At 41.9% G+C, this 22,264-nt stretch overlaps 3 protein-coding genes across 4 annotated transcripts in view; 1 reads left to right on the forward strand and 2 right to left on the reverse strand.

Annotated features, from left to right (window-relative positions):
- The window catches only part of lrrc34 (leucine rich repeat containing 34), a 6,905-nt gene extending 2,463 nt beyond the window's left edge, over positions 1-4,442 (forward strand). For both annotated transcript variants that reach the window (XM_046044813.1, XM_046044821.1), the window contains exons 4-10: positions 708-794; positions 1,524-1,652; positions 1,857-1,952; positions 2,047-2,201; positions 2,344-2,499; positions 3,483-3,609; positions 3,699-4,442. In XM_046044813.1, coding sequence (XP_045900769.1) covers positions 708-794; positions 1,524-1,652; positions 1,857-1,952; positions 2,047-2,201; positions 2,344-2,499; positions 3,483-3,609; positions 3,699-3,965 — 1,017 coding nt within the window. In that variant the 3' untranslated portion in view covers positions 3,966-4,442. The remainder of the gene's footprint in view (positions 1-707; positions 795-1,523; positions 1,653-1,856; positions 1,953-2,046; positions 2,202-2,343; positions 2,500-3,482; positions 3,610-3,698) is intronic.
- A 715-nt stretch (positions 4,443-5,157) lies between these two features.
- Positions 5,158-12,762, reverse strand: lrrc31 (leucine rich repeat containing 31). The gene is made up of 10 exons (XM_046044646.1): positions 12,568-12,762; positions 10,992-11,186; positions 10,135-10,278; positions 8,728-8,895; positions 8,227-8,391; positions 7,872-8,054; positions 7,180-7,347; positions 6,940-7,104; positions 6,216-6,371; positions 5,158-5,856 (listed from the first exon to the last, which is right to left on the reverse strand). The coding sequence occupies exons 1-10, from the start codon at positions 12,578-12,580 to the stop codon at positions 5,474-5,476; spliced, it is 1,740 nt and encodes a 579-aa protein (XP_045900602.1). The 5' UTR covers positions 12,581-12,762; the 3' UTR covers positions 5,158-5,473.
- A 1,102-nt stretch (positions 12,763-13,864) lies between these two features.
- Positions 13,865-20,360, reverse strand: eif2s3 (eukaryotic translation initiation factor 2, subunit 3 gamma). Its single transcript, XM_046044697.1, has 12 exons — positions 20,099-20,360; positions 18,725-18,788; positions 18,505-18,632; positions 17,814-17,935; positions 17,616-17,710; positions 17,344-17,502; positions 17,079-17,213; positions 16,810-16,904; positions 16,002-16,146; positions 15,404-15,573; positions 14,909-15,081; positions 13,865-14,212 (listed from the first exon to the last, which is right to left on the reverse strand). Exons 1-12 carry the CDS (start codon positions 20,165-20,167, stop codon positions 14,149-14,151), a joined length of 1,419 nt encoding a protein of 472 aa, XP_045900653.1. The 5' UTR covers positions 20,168-20,360; the 3' UTR covers positions 13,865-14,148.
- Positions 20,361-22,264: the final 1,904 nt, after the last annotated feature.

The following is a 22,264-nucleotide window of genomic DNA, read 5'->3' on the forward strand; positions in this document are numbered from 1 at the left end:
CCTTTCTCAAGTTGTACAGTAATGTCACATGTGTATGAAGGTGGATCAAACAAGGTAATCTTAAATGTCAAAGTAGAGAGGAGCCTAGTAGGCCTATTTATTTTCATTCATTACACAATATGAATAAGCTATGCAGACAGTTGTAAAGAAAGAACATCTTTTTCTTCTGTTCTCTACTTGTTATAGTTACACAGTATTAGGGGTGTGGGCTGTATTAAAAGTATCCACTGTTCTCCCATGCTCTAACACACAGTAACGATGAAATGTGTGCTGTTCTCACATTCTTCCTCTGTATGTACACATAAACAACAAGGCGGGGAAATATAAAAGGAATTTATTTTATTGTTTGGGTACATTATTGTTCAGTGTACATGCTCACATCTGAAACAAACTTTACGTGCTTGATAACTCTCCCACCCCGCAGACATCTACACGCCAATACCGATTTATATTCATAGCGGCAAGTGCTATGTAGCTCCACATAGGGGACACAGGAAGTGAAATATAACACCTTCATGCGGCGTCGGAACCGCGTAGGAAATTCACAGCCGCACCGGCAGAGCTCCAGAATATGCAACTCGGCCGAGTCACGCGCGGACGCGCTACAAGTGCGAGGGCCCGCCCAACGCTGCTTGCAGCTTTAATTTCCTTTTTTAATTTGTGTTCCCGTCGTCGTTTATGTTTATCTTTCTGTCTTCACTGAGCAGGACGACGGCTCAGCTCTGCACTCTCTGGACCTGATGTTCAACGACATCCAGACGGACGGAGCTGAAGTTCTCGCCAAGAGCCTGCAGGTTCAAATCCATCTCCGTCTCTCTCACCCACACACACAGTCCTACTTAGTTATACTCACTGTCAACAAATCCCCAGAAACCAACAGCATGTCAGTCCGTTTCTCAGTACTTCCTGACTTCCTGTCTGTGGCTCTCAGCTCGGAGCACATTGGCTCCTACAGAAGATTATTTTCATGTGCTCCTGCATGTGGCTCCTGTTTGAGTTCATGGGTGATGAATGAACATGTTTATTGACAATAACTCCAGTAACATTTCACATTTATACTTTTTTTTAATGTATTTATTTATTTTTTATTAATTAACAAATTTTTTTGTCTATTAATACACACACACGTTTATGGTTATATCTATTTATTTTATTAAAATTTTTAATAAATTAATATAATAACACAAACACGTTGTTCTTTCATTTATTTAGTTTATTAAAATCTTTTATATATTTAAATTTTTTTAACAAACACACACACGCTCTTTTATTTATTTACTTTTATTTTTAATATTTATTTTTACAGAATTTTTATATTTTATATATTTTTTATTATTGTTATTTTATTTTTTATTAACACACACAAACACAACTTTTACTGTTTTATGTATGAAATTAATTGTTCTTATGTAATTTAAATGTAGCTTTGGCAACATTGTTGTTATACATTCATGCTAATAAAGCTGAATTGAATTGATTTGAAGAGTCAGAAAGTAATGATCTCTCTCTCTCTCTCTCTGCAGGGCAACAGCACCTTGCTGTGTCTCAGACTGTCAGGTAATAAGATCGAGAACAGAGGAGCCATGCACCTGGCCAGCATGCTGCAGGTGAACAACACCCTGAAGGAGCTGGAGGTGGCCGACTGCGACCTGGTAAACACACACACACCTACTGCTCATCACGCTGGTTCCTGAAATTGCAGATGTACTACTGTTCGACTTGCAACTGAACAATAACCTCTAACAGTTATCCTTATCATATATTAATATTTCTTTGATTTTATATTCATGACGTGTAGTAACGTGCAGTATTTCAAACATCCAATCAGAAGTCTTCCTCTGCCTCTGGCCCTGCAGGCCACTCAGAGCGTGATAGCGTTTGCCATCGTGTTGAAAAGCAACAAGACTCTTCGCTCTGTCGACATCAGCCGGCCGCTGCTCTTCAGCCACCAGGTACGATACACGGACCAAATTAGTCCTGAGTTTCTGTCCCAGCGGACAGGACGTGTGACTCGGACCTGAAGCCCTCTGTCGGTCGCTCTCTCAGGAGGAGTGGGCGGTGCACTTCTCTGAGATGCTGGCGGTGAACTGCAGCCTGGTGGAGCTCCACCTGGGGAAGATGGGCATGACCGACACCGGGATGGAGAGGCTGACTGAAGGCCTGCGGCTCAACCGCAGCCTGCGCTACCTGGACCTGCGCTGGTAGGAACAAAAACATCCTTCGGGCCCAAACTCCTGCACCTTTAGTCTGGAGGTTCCTTCTTTAAATCCCTCTGATCCTCTGGAAATATGACTCTCACTGACGACTGTCACTTCCTCTTCTTCGTGTCTTTGTTGTCCGTAGTAACCGCGTGACCCGTGACGGCGCGCGTCATCTAGCTCAGGTGCTGAAGCACAACCCGACTCTGGAGATCGTAGATCTGTCGTCCAATCGGATTGAAGATGACGGTGCCGCGTACCTGAGTGAGGTCATCGCGTGGCCAGGCGGCGCTTTGAGAGAGTGAGTTCAACACGCTCAGACAAACATCTTCACATTTCACCTTCTACATGCTCTTGTTTGTCAGAAGTGTTGGACGTTTGGCTGCCTTCGTGGTCTCTGGTTTACAATACTTATTTTACATTTGATTACTAAATGATTTCTGTCAGAGTTCTCTGGAGCAGCTGGAAATATTTACACAAGACATCCAAACACTGTGTGTCTGTCTGTGTCATTTAGGGTTTAAGTTCTAGTATTTCCTGTTTTATTTTGGTAAACCCTTCCTCTTGTGTCTTTCTGTACTAATGTGTTTCCTTGTGTTTCGTGGTGTATTTATATAACTTCCTGTCTTTGCTCGTCCTTTGTTTAGGCTTAGGTTTTTAGGTTTCCTGTTTTACTTTGTTACTTTACTCTCTTCTCGTTTCTGGTTGTTTCATTTCCCACTTGTGTGACTGTTTCCACCTGCGTCTTGTCAATCCCTCTTGATGTATATAAGTCTGTGTGTGACTCTTTGTCTGTTGCCGCTTCATCGTTGTCTACAGACTTCATGTTTCCTGATGTCCTCCCTGTGCGTGGTTGGATTTATACTTTGCTTGGACGTTGGATTTCGATCTTTGCCTGCTTCCTATTGCTACTATTCACTACTGCTTTCTTGTTTTTTTGTCCCTGTGGTTAGAATAAATCATTAAACTCCTACCTGGCTGAGCTAATTACACCATATCCACCGACTCACTTTCTTCACTCTCTGCTCTGCTGATCCTTCTTTTAAAAAAGAAATCAGCAGGCTACAGAGGTTTTGCCCACCGTGCTCCCTATTAGTTATTAGTGTTAGTGAAGCACGCTCAGTTGTCTTTTCTTCTTTAGTCATTCTTTGTTTTTAACCCTTATGTGTTTTATCTTCTGTATTTTATTCTATGTATCCCTTGGAAAGTGTACCGGGTCCGTGCTGCATGGTGATTTTGCACTGTAACATTTGGACTCATTGTGAATGTCTGTCTGTCCGTCAGGCTGTCTGTCACCAGCAACAACATCAAGACGGAGGGTCTGCTGTCCTTGGCTCGGGCTATGACAGCGAACACAGCTCTGACCCACATCTACATCTGGGGAAACCACCTGGAGGAGCCAGTCTGTCAGGTAACACACATACTACACACCCTGTCGCCTGGCTCAGCTGTAGCAGATACACCGTCTACCTTTAACTCACTGCTGCTCCCTCTCTTCAGGCCTTCAGACAGCTCATCTCCAGCGGCCGCCTGCCTCCGGAGCAGACCGATGTTAGCCCGTACGAGGTGGACGGGCAGGTGTTTCTCGCCGAGGTCTTCCACAGTTTGAGGAGACACTGGTACTGGACTAACAGCTCCGGTACAGACACATCCACCACCTCCAACACTGCAACAGACCTGTTAACAATCCGCGCCACCACCAGCCCCGACTCCACCTTGCCACGACACGCCGAGAGTCAGCAGCTTCTTCACCTGCAGTCCTGCTGAAACGAATGAAATGAAACTTCTAAACACTAAACTGTTCCTAACCTGTGAGATTTGTTTTACTGAAAGTGTCCATCCTTATCTTATTTACATATAAATGTTTAATGCATAGATTCAAAGGTGCTGAAAGATTCTGAAAGTTCTCCTTAACTGCATCTGAGCTCAGATATTTTATAAAACTAATTAAATGAGCTCATGAAAGAACGCAGAGGCCAGTTAGTTCAGGGAAACTGAAAACCAGGGCTGCAACTAAGAATTAATTTCACAATCGATTAATAGGTCAATAATCTTCTGGATTAATCGAGAAGTTTTTTGGTTTGGTATAAAATGTCAAAAAATGGTGAAAAATGTTGATCAGTGTTTCCCAAAGCCCAAGACGACGTCCTCAAATGTCTTATTTTGTCCACGACACAAAGATATTCACATTTAAGATCAAGTTTTGCCTTTTTTTCTTAAAACAATAAAGATGATTCGATTATCTAATAGTTTGATTTATTTAATAATTTACATCTAATTGTTGCAGCTCTACTGAAAAAAAAAATCATTCTCAGAAACTGTTATGAAATTGTAAAAGTTACTCTTGACTTGAAAACTGAAGCGGATGCGAGGTCTTCCCCAGCGGACAAAGTTCCCTTTAGTTTCTTAGAGTAAAGGTGTTTTATCTCCATGAGTTCTAGTTTTGGTTGTATAAAGAGTTTTGTCTGATTTAACTCAAAACAGTGGGACACAGTTTTTAGTTTTTACAGGTGCATCTCAAAAACTTATATCGTAGAATAGAAAAGTTAAATTTCTTCTATAACTGAACTTAAAAAGTGAAACCATCGTGTCTTCCAGATTCATTACACATAAAGTGAAATATTTCAAGCTCTTTTTTCTTGTTTTAATTTTTGAAGATTACGTCTTCCAGCTCTTGGAAATCAAAACTCCAATATCTCCAAATTAATTTTACATTAAAGAATTTATACAGAAACGTCGACCTGAGAAGATCTTTAATCAGCCGATTAACTTAAAACCCCTGCAAACGTTTGCTGAGGTCTGGTTCTGCTGCTCACAGTGAACTTTCCCACGATAATTGTTTGAGATGCACCTGTGTTATAAATACCATATTCACGTTATGAAATTAGCTGGGCGACATGAATGTGAAGTCAATCTACAGTTAAAGATTCATCTTTGCAACAACAGAGATCACTTCAGGTTCATGATATCGGTACCATAACTCAGTAAAACATGTTTTTATTACAATATTTATAGACTAAACAAGATATTTTGTGCTCTGTGCTTCTTTATGTCATTTCCTTTTTTTACATGTTACTGTTCGGATTTGAAAAAGCAAAAGAAAATGTATAAAAAATATTTTCTGTATTATTATTTTCCCAGACGTGTGTTATATCGTGCTCCGTGTTTTAAAAAATTAAAAACTATATGACTGTCTGGAGTGTTGGTCATGTTTTTTTTAATTCAGGTGTCCATTATTCGTGTTTTCAGCTAAGCATCTTCAGGATTTTGAGTCCCTACTCCTCAGGCTGACTATCCTCTGGACTCTCCTGACTGGTCGCCTTAAACGCTGATTCTGTATTGGGTGGATCCCACTCCAGCAGGACGCTCCTCTTCCTCAGGCGGTGGTTCAGCTGCTGTCTGTCCTGAGAGCCCATCGTCCACCGCCGCAGCGCCAGCCGAGTCAGAGCAGGCAGTCGAGGCAGAGCGGTGAGCAGCGCCGGCAGCCAGCGTGAGCAGGGAGCAGAGGTCGAAGGTCGGAGGCTGAGGTCAACGTCCTCCAGCGAGCCCAGGCCTCCGGCTGCAAACAGGGCGAACCAGCCGTCGTCACCTACCGAGCCGTTGTAGGACAGATCCAGCACCCGCAGAGAGGACAGGCAGCCGCGTCTGCACACGGCAGCTGCACAGGACAAAGAGGGAGGACGAAATAAAGCAGGATTAAATAGAGCTCCAGACTCAGGAGGATTTCCATTTTAAGGGGCTCTTTGGTTTTCCTCTGTGACATTTCAGGTGGAAATTTGTCTGAAGGCTGAATTTACTCGTCATTTTGTAAATTCAGATTTTACAATCAACATGAAAGACCCTGAAACTGAAGCAGCTAAATGGAACTCAGCCATCATGAATTTAAATACTGTGGTTTATCCTACTGTGACGTGTACAAATGACTTTGTAAAAAGCTTATCTTTAACTTTAAAGGCAACTAAATCTAAATAAATGAATGGCTCGTTGTGTAACAGTGTGTGTGTGTGCGTGTGTTACCCAGGTGTCGCAGGTCCTCAGTGGCGAGCGCACAGCTGCTGAGGCGGAGCTCCAGGATGAGTGACGGCTGCAAAGCGTCCAGCAGGAGCGCTAAACGACCGCCGACCACTTTACACCAGGAAACATCCACGCCGCGCAGGTACGGCACGGCGAGAGCTGACACACACACACACACACACACACACAAAACAGACTTTTTATGGAGTCACATGTATTTAAAAATAAAATAAAATGGTTAATTTGTAGTAACTGACTACATTTTGCGCAAGGAGTGTACTTTAGTACAATTCTGAGGTGCTAGTACTTGAGTATTCCCATTTCAGGAGGAAATACTGTAGTTTTTAATACATTATTTAGTAGCTATAACAATATTTGTAAAAACTACCCAATTAAAAATTAAAATGAGCTCTATCTTGACCAAGTACAACAGTAAAATACAATTACACATGAATGCACCAGTAATAATAATCCTATATTATAAAGTATAATAATATAACCATCACGTGGGCCATTTGTCTAAATAACTAGTACTTGTAATACTTTGAATACATTTTGACTTGTAATAATATTTATACATTGTAGTATTACCACTTTAACTTAAGTAAATTATGTGAATACTTCTATCCCTGCAGTATTAATACTCACGGTACCAGTTTCAGAAGTATCAGTTCTTCAGGTAGTAGTTGCAGTACTAGCTCTAGCAGTATCAGTAGTATGTACGTACCGAAAGCAGTAACGGACTCCTCGTTCAGGCTGCAGCTGTTGAGCGGCAGACGCCTCATCTGTGTCAGAGGGAGGGCGGAGACCAGCGGGTGGACCACGCCCCCTGACGCCTTATTGGACGACACGTCGAGCTCCGTCAGCGCCGTCAGAGAGGGAAGCACCTGGACTGGAGACAAGGAGTCACATGACCTGCTTTCAGGTCAGTCTGAGGTTTAAGATTCACTCACACACTCGGACTCACTCAGGGCCTCCAGGTCGCTGTGCGTGAGACAGCACAGGTGAAGGTCGAGGCTCTCCAGCTGAGTCAGGTGACTCAGGTGGAGGGTGAGGCGGCTCAGGCCTCCAGCCAGACTTTTGTTACAGGACAGGTCCAACTCTCGCAGTGAGGGGAGGCAGCGGAGCGAACCACCTGCCGGACAGGGAATGTAAATGTGCCAAATTTAAAGTTATTCAGACTCAAGTTCTCGGAGTTCCGGCCATCTAAAGTGATCATGTTGCTACAGCGGTACCTTCAGGTGAAATGCCGCCAACTTTAGTAGAATCTATCAGCGTTTAGATTTTGTTTAATCTAAATTGAATTAGCAATTTATGTCAGAGAGACCACGGCTACAAGAGTGTGGCGAGCATTTTTAGTGAAACCAAAATAAGTAATAATAAAATAAAGTGTTTAGGCAGAAATGGGCGTCGCCTAGATGGAGCGATACAAGTTGAACAAAAGAATGCAGGAAAAACATTTTCTTTTGCCATTTTAAGCCTCTGGAGAGAGTTGGAAACTCCCTGAATAACAGCTTTTTGCTTCTATGCCGGAGTAGGAAGCCGCAGCTGCTGCGTCTGAAGAATCAAAACCTACAGAAACTCAAACTGAAAACAACGTCTTTCCCTGCGTCAACCTAAACCAAACATGTACATGCATACTGACAGTAGGTCTCATACTGAGAGCGTCCAGGCTGTCCGTCGTCAGACCGCAGGCCTGAAGGCGCAGCGTGGTGAGGGAGGCGGCGTGGGAGAGGGAGGAGGTCAGCCCTCTGAAGCCGCCGACATCTACTTCCTGTGCGAGCTGAGGGTTACACGAGACGTCCAACACACTGAGTCTGGGGAGAGCGGACACCATCCCTCCTGAGGGGGACAGACATATTTGTTATACACACACACAGTGTCTTCATGAATATAACATGTTCTGTGGGTGTTCTCCAGCGGCATTATGGGAAATGTAGGAAAAAGAAGCAGATGAGGGATGTTGCCTGTTCCAGCCTTTGCATCCAAGTATATGTGCATTAAAGGCGAGTACCCAGTGCAGGAACATCAGCTGCAGTGAGCCGGCAGGCCACCAGGCGGAGCTCCCTCAGGGTGGGGTGAAGTTTACCCAGCAGGCCTTGCAAAGCGCCGCCCCCAACGCCACCGTTCCACGACAAATCGAGGACCTCCAAGAGAGGGACGCAGCCGAGAGCTTCACCTACACAAACACAAACGTTTGTCGCGTACTTAATAAAATCAATGTGTTTGAAACATTTTCAACAGCTAACGATCATTTTTATTACTGATTAATCTGATAATTATTTCTGATGTGTCAGAAAATAGAGCCCGAGATGACGTCTTCATTTGACCAAAGAGATTTAGTTTACTCTGATGTAAATCCTCACATTTCAGAAGTTGGTACTTAAAAAGTCGATTCACGAACTAGTTGCACAGTCGTTGATTATTTAATTGATTCATCTATTAACAGACTTTATTACAGAAGTTTTGTTTTGTCAGTCTGTCCATATTCTACGTAATAATAATAATGACCCACCGAGCGCAGCGACGTCATCAGCGTTCAGCCTACAGCTGCAGAGCCTCAGCGCTCTGATCCCGCCCACACGCTGGAGGTGAGAGGTCAGCGCTGCCAGGCATCCGCCAATCAGCTCGTTCCAGGAGAGGTCCACCTCCTCCAGCAGGGGGAGAAACTCGAGCAACGTCGCTGAGAGGACGAGAAGAGGAAGAAGGAGGGCAGACGATGTGACGCCGTGAACGCTGATGCTCAGACTCGCAGCTACCTGAGACTTTCCTGCTACAGTCAAAGTGTTGTTTGACATCTGAAACACCTTTTCCCAACGTCTGACTTTCCTAAACAGACAATCGCACTCGCAGCGATACGACCCCTTTGTAAAGATTAAAATTGTCCAGTCCTGTAAATACGTTGGTGATAGAAAACTAAACTGGAAGAAGACTCAGTTTATAAGAAGGTTGTCCCTGAGAAGATAAAGCTCCTTTGATGTGAGCAGAAACCTGCTTTAAAATAAAATTAAAATCAAGGCGTTACAGTCAGTGTTCTTTCTTTGTGCTGTGCGTTACTGTAGACGATCAGTAAGTTGATTTAAAAAGCTGGCTCTGCGATTGTCCTTGCCCCTAATTCACTGGCGGTCATCGCAGAAAAGTGCCAAACTAGATGTTGTGGATCTTGTCGTCAGCTCTGATCAGGCGTCAGAATGCTTTTAATGGCTGTATCGTTTTTATTTCTTGTCCTTTGTGAATTTACTGGTTGTCTTTTCTGTTTATGTTGTTTGATGTCATCTGAGTTTCCTCATTGGAGATTAATAAAGCTGTCTAATCTAACCTAATCTCATCGGAGTCCTGACCTCTCAGTCTGGAGCCTCTGGTTTAAAGTGAGACTGTGTAATAGTTTGAAATAGGAAACTACACAATCTTCCACTTACAACTGAAACACACATTCAGTTCAATAAGCTCACAGGAGTTTTTCTGATAGGGTCGCATTCAGTCTGTTCTGATCTAGATATCATCACGGAGCTGACTTCATGTCTCCTCTCTACTTGTGCTGTTGTTACACTGCGTGTATTTACCTTGGCTGCTGTTCAGCAGAACACACTCTGTCTTGAATCTAAAACTGGACGTGACTTCTTCTTACATAACATGAGCGAATAATCTTCACGAGACTCTAAACTGCTTCATCATCGTGTTCATTCAGACAGTTTCACTGTAAACGCTTCAAAGAAAACTTCAACATGCTTTATAAAGTCATTTTTAAACATATTACTTTCATTTTGTCTCCATTATTTGATCCTTTGCATACTGTAATTGTACCTGCAGTATATTTATTTGACCAAATTTTACATTTTGGGGCTTTTAAGTGCACCAAAAATACACTAGAGTTTACCTCTTGTGTGTTATACAGTTATAAAATGAGAGTAACCGTGTGCACCTAGCTCCAGCAGGTCTGTAGCAGTCAGGTCACAGTGAGCCAGGTTCAGGCTCCGGCTGTCGACTTTCTTCCCCAACCTCTGCAGGAAAACACACACTCGACCCCAGCCGACGTCGCGCTCGCTCTCCACGGCCACAGCGGCGCCTGAAACGCGAACACACATCTGATCTAACGAGGCTTCATATGTTTAACCTCTTTTATTTTGCCATCTCAACTTTAACATGTTCCCCTTCTTATTAGATGTGAAATCGTTCCTCTTATCGGTACCGGCTGTAACGGGATTGTAGTGTAACTAACCGAGGACAAAAGCCAACAAAACTTGTTCTGTGCAAAACGTTTCAGGGGTCTGAGACAAGTCAGGAGAGCGTCCTCTACACTTACACTCGATGTGTTCTGGAGCTATTAACTTAATCGGCAACTGTTTTGATAATCTAATAATCATTGTGAGTCATAAAAGAAGTCAAAATTCTCTGATTCCGGCTTTTTTTAAGTAAATATTTTGTGGTTTCTTCTCTCCTCTATGACAGCTAACTGGATATCTTTGGGTTTTTGACAAAACAAGATGTTTAAGGACGTCGTATGATGATTAACCGATTATAAAAATAATCGTTTGTTGTAGCTCTAGAGGAGGGACACAAACACAAAGACGGAATTTCATATTTTAGGCAACTTTAAGTTGTTGTTGCAGGAACTTTGTTTTTCCTCACAGCTACAGGAACTAGTTTAGCTCCGGGTTCATGTCAAAAGGATTTAATCACCAAGATGTAATGTAATAAAACATGATAAAGTTTGACTGTTTAGTAAACGAAAACAAAAAGGAAGTGACATCAGATTCACGTCCAGCTGTGAAACAACACCTGAGCTCCGTCCTCCCTCCTCCTCTCTGCCCTCCGTCTCTCCGTCCTCAGGGATCCCCTTCCGGTCCGAGGTCCAGGACAGGAAGCGTCCCAGCGGCTTCCTGTCCGAGGCCGTGCGTTTCCTGCGGATCTGGTTCATGATGACGTCGAGAGGGGAACGTCTCTGACCGCCGCCCTCCCGTCCCCGCTGACCCTCTGACCAATGAGAGCCAGAAGAAAAGATTATTACTATAAACCTCATCTTTTAAATGTTAAAGATGAATTCATTATAAATGCTTTAATTCAAAATGATAAAGGTGTTTATTCATTGGTGCTTCGTGGACTGCATGTTTACAGGGTTGCAAATGTTTAATTACTGTGTAAGTTGAATTAAATGTATCCAAAGTACTCCAGTACTGTATAAAAGTAAAATTATATATACTAAAATGTGCTTCTTTCTAATTCTACTCTTCTACAGCTACAGTTTCTTCTCAGATTAAGTTTCACATATATTTACATAAAGAAAATATAATAATCATATAAAACACATCATTTGAAATTAATAAAGTGGTTTCCAACCTTATTGAATTGTGACCTCTTGTCCACGAGTTGTTCGCAGTTTCACTAAACTTCTCACACGATCTTAACTAAATAACTGTTTCATATCGCCAAAAGTGTTATCACGATAATAAAAATTAATGTAATTGGATATCAAGATAAATGTAAAATAGTTATTATTTTTTTCAAGTTAAAGGCTGATTTTTGCCCCTGAGTGAAAGTTAAAGAAACCAGATGGTTAATTGTGGTTTAAACTCTTATTTACGGGCAACACTTGGTGCCAAACAGTGGATCACTTCCCAAATCTGAGGCAGAACATTCAAAATAATTATGATTAAATCTTTTTTCAACAAATATGCACGAGTAAAAGTAAGTCAAATCTTTTCTTCAACAAAATATAAATTATCTTCAACAAAAGAAAAGGAAAAATTAAGTGCTAATTCGGTCGTGATTCAAATTAATTAAATTATACATAAACATTATATTTTTATTGAGGAAAACAAACAGTTCAAATTATCCAATATTTCCCCAAACAAAACAAACAAATAAACAGATTTTCTTATTATTTTCTCCTTTAATTGATTATTTAGTTTGTGAAAAAAAAAAAAAGGTCAAAATCCTCAAAATTATTAAACATAAATTAAACATAATTAAAAGGAAAATCAGCAAATGTTCACATTTGAGAAGCTGGAACCATGAAATGTGTTTGCCTTTAATTAAGAAGTCGATCCACTTATTGATTAATCTCTAATGGTTTCAGCTGTACTTGTATAAAGAGTTGGGGAGTTTAAGTTCTAACAAAACATATTTGAGAAGCTGTTTGTGTGCAAAAAAGTAGTAACTTAAGCTGTCAGACAACTGCAGTACAGTAAAACGTACAAGTCCAAGTACAAGTACCTCCGAGATGTACTTAAGTGGGCTACAGTACCTAAATGTACTGGAACACAGGAAGTAGCCTCTGAACCTCCAGGACGAAAGTCCCGGTGGTTGCAGTTCTGGATATTTTGCTGCAGTGAAATCTCTGCACAACTGGTCTCACCTGCAGAGTCCATGAGGAGGGTGAAGAAGAGTTGAGCTCCGAAACAAAACAATCAATAAATAAATAAAAACTGGTCCCGGCGATGCGTTCACGGTCTGTTTTGTTTGGAGCGAACACAAAAACACTAAACAGAAAGGATCAGGTGAACTCAGCGTTGACTAAAAATGATTTCCGCAGCCTCGACAGTCTCCACTTCATCTTCACTTTGCTTAAATACCTAGATGACGTCATGACTCGTGCTCGTCAGGTGGATCATCCCGGAAGTGCGACAACACCTTCAGTAAATGTTAAATGTTTTGGCATCTGATACTCCAGATACACCAACTCAGATACTACTACAAAGCAGCAGCTCCAGTGTAGAAATACTCTGTAACTAGTAAAGTGTGTGTATATATATATTTTAGCTAGTGAATTTGTTATCAATACAATCTTACTGATATTAAATTTTGCGTTAAAAATCTATCTGCAGAGTTATTAAGTGAAAGCACAATATTAAATATAAAGTACCCCCAAAAGATACTGAAGATACTGCAACATAAGCAAGACGTGATCACCCCCCCCCAGGTTTTATTTCTATGAACACGTTTTATTTATTTTTCTATCCAATGACAATGTATTTGTGAAAATTAACCAGCAGTTTTTGCTAAATATGTTTGTTTGTTAAAGTAAATTAAGGTAGAAATAAATATTTTAATGAGGATGTTATTGTGCTGAGCTGCCAGTTTATTACTGTTTTGGAGGCAGCTGTTTGGACTGTATTGCATTATACAGGTGTTTCTATTATTTTGTCCACTCCATTTATATCAGTGAAGAATGGCTAAGTAACACCTGTCAGTACAATACCTTCATGCAGGACTGATGAACTACATTAGTTGTAGCTAGAGTTTTATACAGATTATATTTAAATGCAATAGGTTAGTGTAAACAAGTAGCGATTGTTTTAACTATCAACTAAATCAGTTTATTATTTGGTCATGGTGATAACTTGTGTGCACAAGATAAAAGCAAATCTCTCCCACAGCCCGGGGAGATCCTATCACCACTCTCAAACCCAAACACGTCCAGGTTACTGCTCCATCACACAAGACAAAGAAAAGCTGAGGAAACGTTTTGTATTTCTGCTTTAAAAAGTACTAAAACAATAAACCATTTAACATTAATTCATTCCATTCATGACTCATCAATTAATCAACTGAGGTCTGATTCTGACAGATATATTAAAAGTTTTATGTTGATCTGCAGTTAATCCTCAGCTGAGACAAACACGTTATAACATGAATCAAACAAGACAAACAGATTTCTTCCAAATGTATTTTTATTAGCTCAGACTGAAATCTGCACAGTACAGGATCATATCTGTACTCGATCAACCGCCCAGGGGCCTCTGGAGGGCCGTTAGGATAGTCTAAAGGGCCTCCTCGGCTCTCCTTCGTCTGGGGAAGAGGAGCAGAGGGAGGAGGCGTCTGTAAATATCTTTACACCACAGACGCGTCCTGTTCTGTTCCTTCCTCCTTGTGGAAATAAAAACAACAAAAAAAGCTAAGAGTGTGGTGATGGCTGTGATGTCCAGCGTTTTCCTCCTCAGTCATCGTCCACTGTGGGTGTGATGGTCACGCCCCTCCTGATCTGCCCCCATCCAATCAGACTGACAGGAAGAAGGAGGAGAGGAGGCGATTAGATGACCACATTAAAAGAGCATTTTACATCATAAACGCTCTGTTTGCTTCCTAATTACTAAAAATCCTTCTGTCTTCATCCCTAACGAGAAGCTTCCCGAGTTTGGAAACAGTTCAGACTTTTCCTGTTGATGTTGGAAGAAGAATTAATCAACTAACTGGCAGCAATCTGAATTCCACAAATATAAACACGATTTCACAGACGACTGACAGTTAAAAGTTAAAATCTAAAGGCCCATTTATACTCGTTTTTGGCTCTGTGTCGCTCTGCAATTACCCCGCCAAAACACTAGTTGGCGGTGGGGTTCCACTGTGCTGAGTTTCTTCTTCTTCACCGGTGTAGGCTGCTACATGCAATGGAGACTGAACGTGAGCGCATCATGTTGCAGCTGGAGCTGATCGATGTTGAACAGCAGTTACTTTTAGTCAAGTTACTGAAACGCAGAAACGAGAGACGAAGTCGGAGGAGACGGTGCGCAGGACGCTTGAACCGGTCGAGGCAGAAGAAGAAAGACAAGCCAGAAATGCAACAATACCAACTTGACCAATCACAGTTACATGTAGTTACATTTTTGGGGAGGTGCACGTTGAGCTTGTAGATATAAATTGACCTTTAGCCGTGTACTGGACAGACTTTGCTCTTCAGTCGTCAGCCTGATTCTTACCGCCAGTGCTTCTCCACACGTCGACTCAGGGCGATCTTCTCGCCGACCTCTGTGCAGACCGGGTTGGTGAGGACGATCTTGGCCAAATCAGCCTTGACGGCGCTGACGCGGCCGCCTGTCGACAACGAGCCGATGTTGACCATCAGCACCTCGTTCTTAGACAGCTTCTGGACCTGCAGAGGCACAACGAGACCAAGAGGATCAGTTTCTGGAGGATCACCGTGTTTATGAGAGGACTGCGCGTTTGGTAAAAGCTGTGAGATCCTCCACATGCCAGCAAGAATATAACAGAGCCATTAAAACTGAAATGTCCTGACTCTAGATGACTGGGCTGGTTCCTCACAGCACATTAATCTCTCCTCTAAAGGCCGTTTCAAAGGCTTGACGGTCCAGGAGCTTCATGTTTCTGCATCTTCACTCTAGTTACAGCTCGAACATCGTTCCTGTGTTATAGTTCAGAAGGACTACATGTCCCATGATGCCATGTCGCCTCACCTTGGCAGCCTTCTTGTCCCCCTCTGTGCGGACTCCCAGCAGCCTCCTGAGCAGGAAGTAGGAGATCTCCAGCTCGGTGAAGATCTCTGGCAACGCTCCGACGGCGCCCAGCACCTGACCGACCATACGATCCGCACGGCACAGCGTCGGGTCGATCTTAGTTCCCACGCCTGCACACACACACACACGGTTTACTTACTTTAGGATATTATATATTCAGCTCACATCTCTGTGAGTCACTGCTTTCATGTCTGAATCCAATGTGGTCTTGATTTGTTTTGTTAAAATGTGTTTTGGGCCAGAAGTAAGCTGGTTATGGATATCGAGGTGACTTTAACCAGGCCAAGAACAAATTTACGAAAGCTAAACAATCATAAACCCAGAAAACATCAGCGTCAGATCTGCTCCTGCAGCAGCCTCATGTTAAATGACGGCTATCATTAAATAATATGTCTTAAGTTCCAGGTTTTCTGAGCTCCATTTAAAATTACTCAAAATGTGTGATGAGTTTAGGGACTGCTGCGTCTGGATTTACTCTTTTAATATCTTCCACATAAAAAGGATCAATCCAGGTTTAAAAATGTGCGTGTGGACGTACCGATCAGGCCTCCGGGCGCAGCGTACTGCAGGTCGTTGTGCTCAGCAAACAAAGAGACGATCTTGGAGAAGATGGGTTTGCACATCAGCTTCCCTTCGTGGTCTTTGGATACGATACCTGGCCGCACCTCGAGCTCCTGACCCACCTGCAGGTCGCGCACACATTAATCGCACTTGCAATTATATCAATATATATGATAAAGCGATAACACTCTGGTCACGTGACACATGAGACTAAAGCCGTGTGCAGAGGAAGCATCATCTTGGCACATTACTCCGTACCTCGACCTGCTGAACATCGGCCTGAGGCTCGACAGAACCGGATACTGTGGAAACTTTAACAGTCAGTTGTGTGGGACTATTTTAGTTTCAGGTATTGTGCAAAACCTGCCTTGCTATCATTGTTAACCGGAAAAAGGGATTACCGAAGTAAACGTTTGAAAGCACAACTCCATATGAACGTCACAATATTTCAAAACAGCATGTGGAAATTACTCCAAGCAAGATAATTCATGCATCATAAACACACAGGCCCACAGGACGTATGTATGTTTAATGTATCCAATATGGTGTTGGTCATACTATACGATGATTTGTTGCTTGGCTTTTCGGAATAACACAGAAGATAAAGGGCTCAAAATTTGATTAATGCTATGTCAGAAAATGTAACTCACTCAAGATAAGTGAGTAGTGAGGAAAAACAACTCGGTAAGAGGCAAGACAGGAAGTAACCAAACATCCACCCTCTCTGATTATAACAGAAGACAAGTGCTGTGAACAGCTGAAGTAACAATAAAACCAAATCTCACCTTGAGCACGCCCTTCAGGATACTTCCTCCTGCTACGCCTCCTTTCAAGTCATCGACTTCACAGCCGGGCTTGTTCACATCAAAAGATCTGATGACTAAAAACACAGGAGACGTTTACCGGGTTTCATTTAGTAGCATTCAGATTCACTCAGACAGCGTTTTGTGCTTCACAGCAAACAAACAATGAGAGTGTGATGTGAGGTTAAATACACGATGAGGAAAACATGAAGCAGACACAACAGGTCAGAGAGTGAAAGTGGTTTTTTTACCGATGAGTCTGGGCTCGGACGTGAAGTCTCTCAGGGGCACCGGGATCTTTTTGACGATGTACTCACAAACTACCTCGATGTTGTACTTCAGCTGTGCGGAGATAGGAATGATGGGAGCGCCCTCTGCTACTGTGCCTGCAGGACAAACATCACACACAGCGTCAGCGGAGGTTTAGAGAAAGTGACCTGAAGAGGAGGAAATGTAAAAAGCTTTTTTGAAGAAGAAGAAGAACCCCTGATGGACCCGGTTCTTTAGAGAACTCACCCTGGACGAAGGCGAGGATCTGCTCGTACTGCTCTTTGGCCTGGCTCTCCTTCACCAGGTCGATCTTGTTCTGCAGGATGAGGATGTGCTTCAGCTTCATGATCTCTATGGCCGCCAAGTGCTCTGACGTCTGGGGCTGAGGACACGACTCGTTACCGGCTGGCGGACAGAGACGACAACAACAATCAGGTGACTTCTAAAGAGCGAACTGCGAGTAAATAACACACACATTAAGACAAGGTTTGTGCTGTTGATGGGAGTCAGAGACTCACCAATAAGCAGGAGGGCTGCATCCATGACGGCGGCTCCGTTCAACATAGTTGCCATCAAAATGTCGTGACCGGGACAGTCGACAAAGGACACGTGTCTGGAGGAAAGAAAAGTCCCACAGATGAAGATTTTACTGTGAAACTGATTTCAGCAGGATATTTGTTTAACAGCTCAGACCCGCTCTCTCTCTTCAGGCTTACCTGACCAGTTTGAAGTTGCCCTTGGTGCCGGGGATGTCTGAGGGAAACTCATCGGGAGTGCTGCTGCCACACGACCTGTAGCACTCTGGCCGGGGACAGCTGGGGTCGTCCAGCTGATAGACCTACAAAAACATGGACGCGTCGGGTCACTTTAAATACACTCCATCTTACTGGCCAGAAGTTTTACTTTAGAGAGAAAGTGACTATAGGAAGTAAGACTTGGGCATTCATATGAAACTGAACTCCTTCCAAAGTGTCAAGTTTCTGCCCTGTTAGTGCTCCCCTGTGAGAGCTTCTTTATTTAAGCGATTCAGTACCCGGGTGTTTTCTACCCTGGCTAGAATTATTATGTACTGACAAGTTTTACCATTTTTAATCAGGGTTCCCCGCTCTTTTCTACAGATAATTTTCCAGGACTTTTTCAGTGATGATCTAGCTGGTATGACAGACAGGGATCCCGTCATGTCCTTCCACTGTGGACGTCTGATTTTAAAGACGTGCAACGGTTTAAAACAAGTTGAAAAGAAAACGTTAATATAGATACCAACTAAAAACTACCACAGTTACCAGCCAGCGGTGACTAATATTTACCTTTTAAGGATAATACAACTTACATTATTGAGAGTTTCGGTCACTTGAATTAATGTCATCCAACCTGTGCTACCGCGTGACGTGACTCAGTGCCTCTTACCTTAGCGTTAGCATATCCTAGCTTGATGGTGATATTCCTCTCCAGCTCGTTCTTGAACCGGACAGTGTGAACACCAGAAATGGCCTTCACTACTGTGGACTTTCCATGGGCCACATGACCGATGGTGCCTGAAAGAGAGAGAGAGAGAAACGTCACAACAGGCCGTCCTCGTCTGCCACAAGAAAAACATGCTGAAAGACATGAAATCTGATTCCCGTACCGATATTGATGGTGGCCTGTCTGCTGATGATCTCTGGAGAGAGAGGCGTCAAGGTAGACACATCCTGCCAAGAGAACAACTCATGTAAAACCCATCACACACTGAAAACCAACACAGAGCTGCGGCACCCCCGTCCCCTCTTTAATCCTGGAGGAGAATAGAAACAAAGGCAGCCGGCACGGTATGACGGACATGCAAACATTGACTCTGCAAACATGTTCGTGCTGCAGCAACATATTATCTGCTAGTAGAGCTGCAACGATTCAGCGATTAATCGACTGAAAGAAGATGAATCGGCAACTATTTTCGATTAATCATTTCAGTCATTCTACTGTGAAACATTTTCTGGTTACATCTTCTTAAATGTGAGGAACTGCTGCTATATTTTGTCATTTATGACAGTAAATGAAGAGTGTTTGGGTTTTAGACTGTTGGTTGCACAAAAGAAGCAATTTGAAGACGTCACTTTGGGCTCTGGAAAATTGTTATGAGCCTTTTTCACATTCACATTTGAAAGACTAAACGATTAATCGTGAAAATAATTGGTAGATTAGTCAATAATGAAAATAATCGTTTGTTGCTGCCCTTTCTGTTTGTATCTCACATGTGGTTTGGCTAACCGGTTTACAGACATAGATATGGGACAAAGAGTCTGACATTCTGTGTCATCAGCAACACCAGACTTAAGCTTTACATTTCATAAATATGCACTAGCTTTATAATAATCACATGAAACTTGGCTGAAGTTAGTAAACTGATAAAACAACAAAGCAAGCTGTCTCTGTCCTATTATTTACTACTGATTAAAATGAAAACACACAAAAAGGTAGCGTAAGCATCATTAACAACCCCTTCAACCAATAACATATTTAAAACTCTACTGTATCGATTACTGATCTAAAAAAAAAAATAAATAAATAGATGACAGCCCGCAAAAAGAGGAGTTTTCCTGAACACGACCTCTGCTCTCATCACCGCAACGAACCCCATTCACATTTTAACAGATTTAACATGAACTTAGCAGGTGAAGCTAACGTTGTGATCACACCAGGGTTAAAACGGATATTATTGACGTAGAACAAAGATGGCGACCACTTCGGCGCTGAAAAACACACGATACATCCAAAGGGCGGTGTGATTTTTAAACGTTGATCAAAGTAAGTGTAACGCTAAGACATAATGTTTGTTAGCAGAGAAGCGGCTGTCTGCGGCTCCCCGCCCCGCCGGGGCCTGCCGTCATGTGCCGGCGCAGAACCCCCGGCGACCGTTAGTTGAATAAAATCACCTTTCGTGAAACAGTTTTGGCAACACGACGCGCCGACAGCCGCCGACACACCAGCACTATGCTGTAAAAACGATTAACCGGACACTTACCAGAGAACTAAGGTCTTGTCTGGCCAGATGCGGCTGACCAAGCGTTGTACCAGACTCGTCGCCCGCCATCTTGAATGAAAAGGGTATGAAGGAGGCGGCTCCGGCGAATGCCTGATCAACCGATGAAGACTATTTCTTTCCCCCTTCTTCTTCCAACAACCGGTTATCTCATAAAACTATGTTTACTTTCTGTTGTGTTAGTAGAAAACCACACGTGTTTGTAACAATACGCCTGCTATATATTTGTTAGTTTAACTGACAGAGACGTACTTTTGCAACTCGCGTGATTCATCCGAGTAAAAGCAGCGAGGGGTCCTTTCACAACGGCTGATGCAATTTATTTATCTTTTTAATGTAAAATACATTTTACGTTAAATAAAATGGCTACTGTTTATATGCCGCCCATAAATGTTTACTAACGAACCGGACACACGTTTTTGACTTTTTTCTACTCCAAAAAATGAATAAACATATTCTTATCCATGTGTCAGGTCCGTCGTTGTTTAATGACGCCATCAAACGGCTCTGTTTTCTGTTTTGTAGTTCTCTCTGATCCCAGGACAAATCTTTAGTTTACTGGGCTGCTTTTTATTCATTACACTTCTGTCATATACTGTTTGCACATTTACACACTCCTGTTTATATTTTCAGATTTTTGTATATTTTATATTTGCCAACTTTTTAATTATTATTTCAATTTATTTAATGCCTTGATTATTATGTGAACAGCTGTAACACAACAATTTTCCCTTTGGGGATCAATAAAGTACGCCGTTTATGATTCTGATTCTGATCTGATTTCCCCCAGGGATTGATAAAGTCTTGTTCTAACCTATACTGTTTTAGTAAGTTGCAATTAATGTTATCAAATAAATATAGGGGAGTAAAAATTAGAATATTTGCCTCTGATATGTTGCATTTTATTTTGTATATCTTGAAAATGTTTAATCTCTTTACTTTATATTTATATTTCTATATTTATGTTTATGTAAGCACCAATATACCAAGGCAAATTCCTCATATGTCAAAATGTAGCCTACCAGTAAATAAACCTGATTCTGAAAGTACCATAAAATGAAATAATCATGTAAACAGTGGTGGGCAAAAGTATACAGATCCTTTACTTAAGTAAAAATACTAAGACCAGACTGTAAGAATACTCTATTACAAGTAAAAGTCCATCCATCCATCTTCATCCGCTTAACTGGGGTCGGGGCCCGGGGATAAGTAAAAGTCCTGCATTGAAAATGTTACTAAAGTAACACTATGTAAGTATAATCAGGAAAATGTACCTATAGTATTAAAAGTTAAATTACTCATTGCAGAAGAAATTATTATTCCTCATGCATTAATGGAAAAGCAGGACTTTATTGCTGTAGTTGTTGAGCTAGAGCTCATTTTTGTATCAGACTGCAACTAATGATTATTTATGGTTATATCTGCTGATTATTTTCTCCATTAATCGATTTTGAAATTCTAAAAACAGTGAGAAATGCCGTCATGATTACCCAGAGCCCAAAGTGACACCTTCACAGTGCTTGTTTTTTGTCCGGCCAACAGTCCAAACCTCAAAACAATAATAATTTAAAGTAAAGGCAGCAAATCTTCACACTTGTAAAGGTGGAAGCATAAAATGTTTTACCCAAAAAATCAAATCTATCCATCAAAACTATTGCCAGTTAAATCAATGTCAATCTAATTATCATGTCAGCTGTACTTGTATAAACTGTTGGGAAGTTTGATGTATTACAAAACATCATATTTTATAAACTCTTCATATGTTTTGTGTTTAAAAATCTTACTTTGTAAAGTAACTGAAGCTGTCAGATAAATGTAGTGAAGTAAAAAGTACAATATCTCCCTGTGAGATGTGGAGTAGAAGTAGAAAGTGGCATGAAAAGAAAATACTCAAGTAAAGTATAAGTAGCCTACCTCAAATTTGTACTTAATTACAGTATTTGAGTAAATGTACTTAGTTACTTTCCACCACTGCAAGCAAGTACAAGAACCTCAGCCCTGCACCATAGGTGTCATTTACACAGGGGGACGCTGGGGACATGTCCCCACCACATTTTGAAATGGCTGATTTTGTCTCCATCACCTTTTGAAAGTACTTGTTATAAATGTTCTGAAAAATAGCTTGCACCAAGAAATGTTATCTAATGA

Source organism: Micropterus dolomieu, linkage group LG01, assembly GCF_021292245.1.
Source record: "Micropterus dolomieu isolate WLL.071019.BEF.003 ecotype Adirondacks linkage group LG01, ASM2129224v1, whole genome shotgun sequence".
Taxonomy (NCBI): Eukaryota; Metazoa; Chordata; class Actinopteri; order Centrarchiformes; family Centrarchidae; genus Micropterus; species Micropterus dolomieu.